Here is a 12,059-nt window from a genome sequence, read left to right as displayed (position 1 = left end):
AAACTTTAGCGTGTAAATATAGAAATATAGTAGTGTATGTAGTGTGTTTTCAAAGAGATCTTAATTAAAATATTGGTAAACTATTATGAGAAAAAACACTAAGCTGGGGATTCATTTGATCGAAAAAAAACAACTAACAAACAAACACACATTCACCTCTGACCTGATCTTCGATGTACTCACGTGTGCTGAGTAGTTTTTATATAAAGATTCCTTTAACTATGTTTGCGATGAAAAAATTGTGTAAGTATGGAATTGTTTATGTTAACACTGTTATGATAAGTGTACGTCTCGCGTTGTTGATCGATCCCATACCCCCCCCCCACTACACCCACGTAACCCTTCCAGCAGCCCCCCTCCCAACACGCAGGCTCAGACTTGAACTTAGAGCTGTAGTCGATCTGAAGAATATGTCATGCCTTTTTTTGTCTATCGGTTTATTGCTCTGTGTGGATTTTTTTTAGGAAAGAGTTCCTTAAGCCCTCCTCACCGCCTGAAACGCAAACCTAACACCCCAGCCCCCAATATAATTGCTCCTCCTCCAACTTTAGGTGCTTGAAGAGGAGGATAATCATTCATTCAAATGTTTGTGATTGTCTTGTTGTTACACTTTTTTTGTTATTTTATTGTATTTCCATCAAAAATCCCATACTGGGATATGGTTTCAATAAAGATTCTTCTTATTATTACAATTAAAATGGGGGAGAGGCAAGATTAGGATTAGAGTTATTGGTGAGGGGCCCGTGAATCAGCCAAAGAAAAGAAAAGTCCTGGGTATTTGGCATGACCATACAGCTTCCATAGCCAAAGAAAATAAAAAAACAAACAAACATTACTTAATGATATTCACTGTAAAGGCTTGCTCAGTCTTATAAATATACCTACATTTATAAATGGTTTTCATTTGAAGTCGGTTTCATTCAAACCCAAATTAAAAGGTTAGCTCGGTAGGAGCCTCTACACGATTACATGATCAATTTGACTGAAATAAAAACAGCCTACATCACATGACTTGCAGTGTGGAACTTCTGTTTGAGTTTGAAAATAATATTTAGGCTCATAAATAAATTATAAGGTACATTAGCCTTAGCTGACTTCAGTGTATATGATATATTTAATGGCATGAACGGTCGGGGAATTATTTTGTAAATGTTAAAATTACAACAATTTGCTCTCTGGCAATATATATGCGAGTCAGGACCTTGGTTTTGAATGTACTTCAAACCAATAGTGTTACAGATTACATTTTTATTATTCATACAGTGGACAATTGAAATGGTTTGCTTACATAAACAGAAATTGGCAAGATTGTTTTACAAAACACATCATCTTATGCGAATAAGTAATGTATATTCAAATGTAATCCTGAATGTGGAATGTTTGAAATCATATTAAAATTATTCAAATTTAATTTTGAATGTAGAACGTTCATATTCAACATTTATAAGTCACCAGTTACCAAGGTTATAGCCAGAACATTGAAAGTGCCCGTCTAAAAACTTTAATCAAAATGAAAAATAGCAGCCACTAGTCTGTATTCATAGTAGTCTATTTTTTATTGATTATTTAAGGTTGTTTTGTAATTTACATGTTTCTAAAGATTTTGTTTGTCAAATGAAATATTGTACTCATTTAAAATGTGGAGTGCCTGCCTAAAATGACAGGTACATAGGTGGCTGGCTAAAATCCTGGCAGTTACATGAAAAGTGGTGAAATACACATCACTTCAAACTATCGAATTGGAGATAAGGAAGATTACAGATTTGATGAGAGAATTTGTACGCGTTCAGTAGTGAAAAAAAGAGTGTACTTGTTGGAGTGAAGCTGTCAGTTCTGTGTGTTGTTTCTTGTCACAGTGAATAGCGAAGTCCTGTTCCTGGTCATGAGTGCACACATCAGTTCAAAAGGGTTCACAATTTCTTTTTCTGGATACTTTTAAAATATTGTTAAGGTGAAATAGACTTATTCACAGTTCTACTGTACTACAAAGACTAGTTGCCAGCAAGGTTATCATAGTTTTACTATGTTCATTTTACAGTTATAGCCACACAGTGCTGTCGGCTTATACACAATTCTACTGTGTTACAAAGACTTGCTGCCAGCAAGGTTTTCATAGTTTTACTATGTTCATTTTACAGGTATAGCCACACAGTGCTGTCGGCTTATACACAATTCTACTGTGTTACAAAGACTTGCTGCCAGCAAGGTTTTCATAGTTTCACTATGTTCATTTTATAGTTATAGCCACACAGTGCTGTCGGCTTATACACAATTCTACAGTGTTACAAGGACTAGCTGCCAGCAAGGTTATCATAGTTTCACTATGTTCATTTTACAGTTATAGCCACACAGTGCTGTCGGCTTATACACAATTCTACTGTGTTACAAGGACTAGCTGCCACAGGCGTGAAAAGTAACCTTGCCAAACTACGTAAGAAAACTGGATTCTCATTTGCAAATTGTAAAAAAGCACTTAATAAATTTGAAAATAATTTAGAACAGGTAAGTTTTATAGAATAGAACATTTTTATTAACTTTTACATTTTCAAGCTTATACAATTTGTTACATTTGTTACATAAAATGTACCATATGAAAAAAATTAATTTTCCAAATGATTCTACAAATCCTGTTTCAAAATTTGTTTTATATGCTGCTTTCTAGTTAGATGTGCTCTGATTGCTTGACAAATCTGGTTCTCCATAACCAATCAGAACTTTTGTTTTATGCTGCTTTCTAGTTAGCTTTACTGTAATTGGTTGCCTGAATAGGATTCGTATTGTCACTTGGTGAGATGTAGTTAGAGGTGATGTCACCAGTGAAAAGAATTCAAAGTGAATAAACTCCTACCTTACAAAGGACATTAACCTTTTGATTGCTATATTTCTCCTGCCAAAATTATTTTTCACATTTTTGTGTAATTTGCTAGAAATTATGTATTGATCTGAATCAAATTAATATGATATCCAATGGTTACTTGTCTGAATAAAAAATGATTCAGGTTATTTTCTGTGATGAATAAAAACAAAATCAGTGCTTAAATGTCAATGAGATTGAGCAGTGGTTAAATTCTGACTGCCCTTCTAATAAGATGAATTCAGTAGTGATGTTGAGCGATATCACTTCATTTCAACAGATATTCCATACTGGATATTTTATTTCTGTAGGCAGAATCTTGGTTGAAAGAACAAGCACAAAAAGAAGGTTGGGCTAAAGCTACTAAGTTACAAGGTAGAAAAACTGCTCAAGGAGTGATTGGTGTACTATGTCAGCAGAATTCAGCAGCTGTTGTGGAGGTAAAAAAATTGTATTAATTCTTACTTGATTATCATAACATTTATTAGTGGTACTACCAATATCACCAATAAAATGATAGCATGTCACATGACTATTCTCGCCATAACTAATTTGCCGAAAAATTGCTTAAAGTGCTCAAAAAATCTTCTTCAACAACACAAACTACTGTAAAATACTTTATTTTCACATGGAATTAATTTTCGCTATTTTCTCTGAAGGAATGATTCAGTGAAAATAAAATCCAGCAAATATACATGTACCTTTTCCCCTATATTTTACATTCAACTCGCCAAAAATTGGTGAAAATAAATTCTATACAAAACACCCAAAAAGTCTTTTCAGCAAAAATTAAATCCAGCTAAAAAATGTATTTTACAGTACATTGGTCAGGACTTTGGCTTGTAGTGGGTATGTATCAAATCAAAACAGTTTGAGAATTGTTCAACGATTGGTTACACTGCAAGATTTTGACCTTTTTTATGCTATTTACAGCTTTATAATATAATTTGTTGTTTTTCTTATTGTAAAATTGTTATTCTGTTTTTGTAGGTTAATTGTGAAACAGACTTTGTTGCAAAGAACACCAAGTTTCAAAATTTTGTTAGTCAAGTTGCCATGGCTACAATACATCAAAACAAACATTTAAATGCTGACAATTCTAATCATATAAAGGTAAGTAAAACAAATCAAGAAGGAAGTCAAAAGACAAAAAAACACAGAAACAATTACCTTTGTGTTGTACTTTAGGTTCTGAATTGTATATAACATTGTGTCACAGATAAGCAAATATTTTACTAGAAATCTTATCTCCTTGGTTTTCACTTGATCTATTCAAAAAATAAAAATAAAATATTTCACTTGAAGCCCACCCATCATTTTGGTTATCACTATTCAGAAAGGCAAAAATATTTGTGCTGTTAACTAATATGCGAGGACATTAATTAAAAAAAACAAGCCCAGACAATTTCTTTCGCAGACTCGCTCATTTTAATAAATATTTTTTGAAATGCATGTGTGTTTTTTTGTATTTAAAACATTTTTATTGAGTTAATTTACATAAGCACTTTACATAGTTACATGTATGTGTACCAAAAAATTACATTGCACAACAAACAAGTACAAAGTCTCCACACAAATATTACAATTTTTTCAGGTAGTCATGTTGATATGCTGGGTCGTTGCTACAATTTTCATAAATTTTCCCCATTTTGTTAAATGTTTTCCCAATTTACCTTTTCTGTTTGCAATCAAGTACTCAGTTTTCTGTACCCTCTGCACGAAGTCTTTAAATTCCTCAAATTTTGGTTTGTTACCCTGACATCTGCAAATATAAATAAACCTGGCTACCAAAAGCAAAAAGTTTAACAGGAGGGGGAGAAGACTATCACCAAACAAGAAGCATTCTGGGTCGTTTACCCGAGGGAAACTCAGTTTTGTCCCCCATATCTCAAAGAATGTATCCCAAAATAATTTTACTACTGGACATTCATAGAAAAGATGAAGCAGATTTTCGTCAGGCCCCTTACAGAACGTACAGGCTCCTGATTCAATTTTTGGTGGGGTCATCTTACAAAGAAGAGAGTTGGTTACCAGGATATTGTGGCTGATTTTCCATTGAAATTCCCTGAGCTTTGACTCTATTGTGAGTCTAAATGGTGCTAGGTAAATACTTTCCCATTCAGTAATATTGGAGTTCAATGTTTTAACATGATAAATTTCAGATCTTGGCGAAATAAAATATTGCTTTATCACTTCTGGGGTCACCAACTTAGTTTTACATTGTTTCAAATGAATTTGAACGCCCACAAATCTGATACCCAACATATCATCCTCAGGGTTAGCAAATTTGTTTATATCTACTTCCCTTTTCCATTCTCGTGGTAGTGCGTTCACAATTCCAAACCAATCCAAAAATCTCTTGCGAGGTATTCCCCTTTTTTCCACTTCACCCCACTGAAGAAGTTGGCCCTTATTATCAAAAAGATTTCGAAATGCATGTTTATCTTGTGCAATTCATGCAACTTCAAATTGTTTCTTTTAAATCAGGGATTCCCTTAACCCTTTGTCAACTGTTGGTACCATCTACAAAATGATTGTGTACATTCTGCTTCTCCCCACATGAAACGTTGATAAAAATTTACAAACCTTTTGATCAAAAACTAAAAGCAATATCTAAAACTGTCTGTATGGTCCAAAATAATGATGAAATTTACTGAAAATTTTACAAAATGTGAAAATTTTTACACATAACTTTGGACGGGAAAAATATCTGGCTTGCAAAGGATTAATAATCATGCTTTTATTTAATATAAAGCATGAGGGTTGTCACCTGCGCACGCGCAGGAATAGAGTCCCAAGCGACGATAACAACACACGCTAAAAATGCAAAGGCTCATGGGTAGACTCTGGTTTGTAAACAATGAGACGCTATGGCCATCTGACGCATGCGCAGGTGACAACTCCCCCGCTTTAATGTGTGAAGCTGTTACCAAGTATTTGATGATTGCAGTATAATATTGTCAGTATTTCCTCAGACAAATATTTCAGGTGAAGAATTATCCAATATTACGACAGAGGATAGTAAAAGTTTACAAGAATTATTGGTGTTAACAATTGGTCAACTTGGTGAAAATGCCAGCATTAGAAGAGGTGTGTTCCTATCTGTACCAAGTGATGTTCACATTGGTAAGTCTATATCAATCAATGTTTTGACACATTTAATATATTGCTAAAGACACAAATATAATAGATTGGTCAAATGTCTAATTTTAAAGATACTGTGGAATACTTTATTTTCGCTGGAGATAATTTTCGCTGAAAAGGCTTTTTGGGCGTTTTGTATGGAATTTATTTTCACTGATTTTTGATGAGTTTAATGTGAAATATAGGAAAAATGTATATTCGCTGGATTTTATTTTCACGGAATCATCCCTTCAGCGAAAATAAATTCCAAGCGAAAATAAAGTATTCTACAGTAGTTCATTTTATAAAAGAAAAACATAGAATTAAAGTTTGAAAATTGTATATCATGTTTGACATATCAATAATATAGATCAGTATTTAAATTTAGCGATTTTTTCTTAATTCTTCAATATTTCTGGAAATGAACCCGAATTTTGGAGCCAACAAACTAGATTTAAGTTAATTTACAGCTTTTACTAAAAAAATTTGGCTATTTTTGTCTCAATCTTTTGAAGGAAAGAGTGCAGACTATAAATTGGACTATTTTGTGAATTTGTGATGAAAGAAGGATCTTGTGGTGAAAAGGTTAAAATTTTGAGCACCTAAGTAAATTTTTGTCACCATCTGTCACTACATAAAACCCACATAATTTTAATCAAGGCCGATACATGTACTTGATATAAAAATTATATCCATTTAGTCCACACGTATTAAAAAAGTGAAATCTGAAAAAATATTGCACAAAAATGTCAAAATCAAAATCATGGTGCTCAAATTGTTAATCCAGATTATGTGATAGATTCTATTAGAAGATGGCACAAAGACAGTAATGCATTCTGGGATGCATTTATAATGACTATATTTTGTGACCCAATGTAAGATGGCAGCCATTTTTATTCTGTAAACTGTCAAATCCTACTTTTCATATTCTCTGTTTCATCCTATGTCTGACTTCTTTGTCCTACAGTCTTCTTAATTTCTTCTCTCTCTAGGCAGCTATGTCCATTCAACACTAGAGGGTCAACCAGCTGGTAAAAATAAATGTGCATTTGGTAAATATGGCGCTGTGGTTGCGTTCAAGAGAACCCTTGATATAGGTGCACCGTTTAATGTTTCGGAGTTTGGACGTCGTCTCGGTCAGCATGTAGTAGGTATGAGTCCTACGTCTATTGGTACAGCTAAGCCTGTTGAGGAACTCAAGCCAGTTTCAGAAACGAAGCCAGTCGAAGAAACAAAGAAGTCAGGTATGGCTTTTATTGCAATGTACAAAGCCTTCATTTGATTGAACACCAAAATTGGGGTACAGACAAGACACCACAAAAAACTGCACAGGTCGCACCCCCCCCCCCCCCCCCATGATTTCAAATGTGTGACCCCTTAGGTTGGTACTATGCAAGCACTTTGTTTTATTTTTTGTACCTTCCAATATTTCAGATGAAGAGGATGGTGAAGATGAGGAATCTACTCCAAGTCAAAGTTGGACAATTGATGAAACTGAGATGTTGAAACAAGAATTTTTATTAGATCCTTCTATTACAGTAGCTGAACTGTTACAGCAAGAGGGCGTTCAAGTCTTAGATTTTATACGCTATGAATGTGGAGAAGAAATACTATAGATCAAGAATATCAGTGTGCGCTATGATGGTCACCAGTCACCAGTACTGAGTTGAACCCAGTCACAAGTACTAAGCCCAACACAGTCACAAGTACTAAGCCCAACTCTGCTGCCAGTACTGAGCCCAACCCAGTCACCAGTACTGAACCTCACTGCTGTTATATGTCTATTTACCAATTACATCAGAGGGACATAATGATTAATTTTGATAAGAAGGAGCTGGTTAATGCTACATGGTAGTCTGTTTAGTAGTATTGTTTGTTTTAATAGTTTTTAATTCTGTGGCCACTATATTCTATTTATCGTGCGATCAAGCCATACAGATGTACACCGCAATAAAGAAAGACTTTGTCTGAAGTATTGTTGTGTATTCTTTTTATCAGAAACTAACACCATATTATTTCTTATTTGTCACCTCTGACCATACGATAAGAAAAATACTGTTGACCTATGACCTAAGCCCGCCACATCAAAGTATGGAACTTTTCATTAAACAGTCAACTTTTTAAGCACCTTCACCAACTTTACAGCGACATTATCAACTTTCTAAGCGACATCACCAACTTTCCAGACGACATCACCAACTTTCCAAGCGACATCACCGACTTTTTAATCATATTGTGCACACTGTTTTTTAGGTGTTATGTCATCATAGATTTGCATTTTCAACTTCATCTTGGAAACTACCAACTTTGTTTTGATACTTGGTGTAAGATATTTTGACTTATTCTTGAAACCTGCTAGCACAATTGCTTTGATACTTGGTATGTGACACTACTGATACTGGGGGAAAAAAAAAGAATTATTACAAGGAATTTTAGCATGGAAATAAAACTTTTTGTCAAAACTAGAAAAAGAATTTTTAAGATGTATTCTGAAATTACAAGAAAATATAACATTTCTTAACAAACTGTTCAAAACATTTTTGATACCTGAAGAAAAGCGAGAAAAACCATACATGGAAGGTACTGACTGATAACAAAACCATATTGTTAGTTAGTGGACACTGTCAGGAAGGCGATTCCAGTCAGAACCAGAGCCTTGCACCGGGTGACGATGCATCTGATTGCATTCGAAGTAGCGGAAGACAAATGTGTTGGAAGGGACAGGATTCAACGATAAGAGTGGCACTGCTTCCTCACTTCATGTGGTATAACTTTATAACTAAAATGACTTGTACAATATGTCTGTATGCGTGTGTATGTTAAAGGAAACATCAATCCAAACAACATAATGACCTCTAAAGAAAAAGCTCCACAAATGCAGGAGAATGCAATTTACAGTTCTTTGATATCACTTTTCATTCTCTAGATATTCAACTTTTCATCAGTATGATGTAGTCGGCCATCTTGATTTTCAAGCAAAGGATTATGGTATGATAGATTATGGTATGATTATGATTAAAGTATGACATCATAGAATCTGTTGTCAGAAATTGAGAAAATGATGTTTCCTTTAAGTTGTGTTGTGTAAACTACTGTCAACATGCGTTCAGTAACAGAGTTCAGCCTGTGTAGTGCAATACACAACCCCGTACCCAAGCATATAGAATATGTATTAAAGGCAGACTGCAGTAACTTCAGATAGGGCCTGTCGTTGTCTCAATCGTAAGGGCGTGAAATCAGATCTTTTAAAAACAAATATATTATGTTAGATGTGGACAATCACATAGGCATTTTTTACCCTTTTCAAAAATCATAATATATTTCTGAATATATCTAGTCCTTCTACTTTTGTATATATATTCATACGATCGATACTGTAATGATTTGGCACTCAGGTGAACAAATGCTGTCATCAAAACCGAAATGAGCACACAGGTTTCAACTGTTACATGGATATCTTCTCTAAAACACGACACTGCGATCCAGAACCCGGTCTGGTATTATATCAATCGAAAATCAAATAGAAAAATGCCACTTTCCGTGATGATATTAATAGGCCCTGGTCTACTTTATCGGGATAAATTGTTTTCATTTAAAAATTTTCTTAATAATTTTAGAAATTGGAAAGTCAAATAAGATTGTCAATAAAAATGTATTTCTAAACTGACCAAGCCATAATTTAGGAAATGTACAGTAGGCCTAAGCTCTTGTTTTTTTGACATATTTACAGTCGGGTTTATAAGCTGGGATTTATTTATATATAGCTTTATAATTTTCAACCGCATCTGTGTAATATTTCTGTGGCGTAGTTTTAATTTTTTTTCTAGGGGAGGAGAGTTTGTTGTTTATGGTAATTTATACAACAAGTTTGACTTGTTATCCATTTCGAACAGTTACTTTGGTAATTGATACTTATATAAAAAGAACAGTTCATCAAGGAAACGATTTGTAAAAGTATTATGTATTAAGTAGTATGATAATTTATGGACCTCTCTCTGCAAGTTTGTCAGGGCGTTTTTTTCACTCCCAATCCGCCTCTGTCAAGAATATATATAGAGAATATAGCAAATTATCTTTTTTTCTGTAATATTTTAATGTAAGCAGTAATTATGAAAATTATTTAAGGGTGCATGGGGAACACATTTCGTTATGAATTATTCTTAATATAAATTTCTGAATTATCTAGTCAAAATCATTTTTTTTCAGGTTTTTTTTTCTCCCAAAAAAGGAAAGAATTTCACATTGTCGAAAACGGAAAATCTTTATCGTAGTGCTCAACATTGTAAAATGTCGACTTCCTGAAAAATGCACATGGAAACGGATGACAAGACCAGCGTTAGAAAGATTTTCGGAGGCTAATTTAATCTCCACTCAAAGCTATCTTGAAGGACTGCAGGAAATTGACCTTTACCGAATCATATTAATGAATTAATCAGGATTCAGCTACCCCGGTGTTCATAACAAAGTATATGGACATGCGCATATTGTTTTTGCAGTTGTCGAAATTTAAATATACGCAAAATACCGAACTTGCTCGTTTAGCTAATTAACATGAGATTTTCCATGCAAACATCGTCAAGGGTTCCTCCGACACGGATTCGCTTTTAACATTTTTCCATGACGCAGCAAACTCTGCTCATGACCGGAGACGTCGTCTTCGTTGATAACTCGCCATAATCGTGGTGGTGATCTGTTTCGCTGATCATATGGATATCCAATTCATAATTACCCCCAACTTATTCGAATATTCTTTCGGAAATGTGAGACATTGTTTTAAAAAAATGCTGTACAGGGATATGAGGTATGTCTGATGACAACTAATAATACGAGTTTTTTATCGGAATGTTGGATATTTGAACGTCTAGTCATGGAACTATAAACTATATGGGGTTTATAGTTCCATGGTCTAGTAGACGAGCATAATACTAGTAGTACTGTCACGTGTCCTCCGTCCGGGTCAAATAACCGCCACAGTCCGCTTCATGTATATACGGTAACATTGAATGTTTAGTTTAATGATTGTTAAACATATATTCTCCGTGAGACTGTTGCTTTCTTGTTGTGTCAATACAAACATGATTTAAACTTTCCTTTCCGGTGTTTTTTTTTTATATTTGCCAACGTATTCAATATACGGAAGTGGCACTCGTATGTGCATTTGCGTGAGTTAAAGATGCTGGTGAGACTACATGTTCTATTTATTTCCAACGCGCTTCAGTTGGTCGTTGACTTTGATTGCGTTTATTTTGTTTTTTTTATTATCCGAGTCGAAATGTTTATGTAGTTATATACACGATTGAAAGGTGAATATACTGGCCAAGTTTCGTCCGACAGTTGTGAATATTGTACGTGTAAGACCCTCGTTTCGCTGATTACAGATTTCCGATTATCTGTAATTAGCGAAACGAGCCATTTACTAATTAATATCCTGTTATTTTCGGCAAATGTTTTATGTAGTTATGTACACGACTGAAAGATGAATATACTGGCCGAGTTTTGTCCGACAGTTGTGAATACTGTACGCGTAGAACACTTGTTTCGCTGATTACAGATTTCTAATTATCTGTAATTAGCGAAACGAGCCATTTACTAATTAAAATATTGTTATTTTCGGCAAATATTTTGTAAATGTTGTGCGCATAAACCCATTTTCTCTGATCACAGTTTATTTTTTATTATGTATGTCATCCGTTTTGTTTCGTTTCGTTTCTTCGATTACAATAAGCCGTTGTATTTTAGTGGATAGTGGCCATTTTGGCATATGTTTCTATGGCAGAGATATTATACAATATCTCAAATTGTAGGCTGGTGACATAGGCTGAAAAAATAATATATTGTTAATGATGTTTTTTTTTGTTTTCCTGAATTACTTCAAAAATCTGGGTTTTAGAAAGTTTCAAAAAACGCAATTTTTGTTTAACATTATGCTTTATGGAATTGTTTTAAAAATAGCGATTTTTGAAAAAATATTAGGACACGTTTCTCAAAATACGCTTTTTTTAAAAGAATGGTATTTCATGATACAATATCTTCATGATTTTACATAATCAACTAATAAACATTGTCATGCAATTTATGACCA

At 34.0% G+C, this 12,059-nt stretch overlaps 1 protein-coding gene across 1 annotated transcript; it reads left to right on the top strand.

The window, feature by feature from the left end:
• The first annotated feature begins 144 nt into the window (after nucleotides 1-144).
• On the top strand, nucleotides 145-7,949 carry LOC100367358 (elongation factor Ts, mitochondrial-like). Its single transcript, XM_002733656.3, has 7 exons — nucleotides 145-243; nucleotides 2,339-2,502; nucleotides 3,166-3,294; nucleotides 3,845-3,967; nucleotides 5,830-5,980; nucleotides 6,970-7,221; nucleotides 7,412-7,949. Exons 1-7 carry the CDS (start codon nucleotides 174-176, stop codon nucleotides 7,591-7,593), a joined length of 1,071 nt encoding a protein of 356 aa, XP_002733702.1. The 5' UTR covers nucleotides 145-173; the 3' UTR covers nucleotides 7,594-7,949.
• The last annotated feature ends 4,110 nt before the right edge of the window (nucleotides 7,950-12,059 follow it).

Source organism: Saccoglossus kowalevskii, chromosome 21, assembly GCF_978046115.1.
Source record: "Saccoglossus kowalevskii chromosome 21, keSacKowa6.1, whole genome shotgun sequence".
Lineage (NCBI taxonomy): Eukaryota > Metazoa > Hemichordata > Enteropneusta > Harrimaniidae > Saccoglossus > Saccoglossus kowalevskii.
This window is presented reverse-complemented; position numbering and strand designations above follow the sequence as displayed.

Coding starts and splice junctions, on each gene's coding strand:
- LOC100367358 (XM_002733656.3), top strand. CDS start 174: ATGTACTCACGTGTGCTGAGTAGTTTTTATATAAAGATTCCTTTAACT. Junction 5,981..6,969: donor ACCAAGTGATGTTCACATTG/GTAAGTCTATAT, acceptor TTCTCTCTCTAG/GCAGCTATGTCCATTCAACA. Junction 7,222..7,411: donor CGAAGAAACAAAGAAGTCAG/GTATGGCTTTTA, acceptor CCAATATTTCAG/ATGAAGAGGATGGTGAAGAT.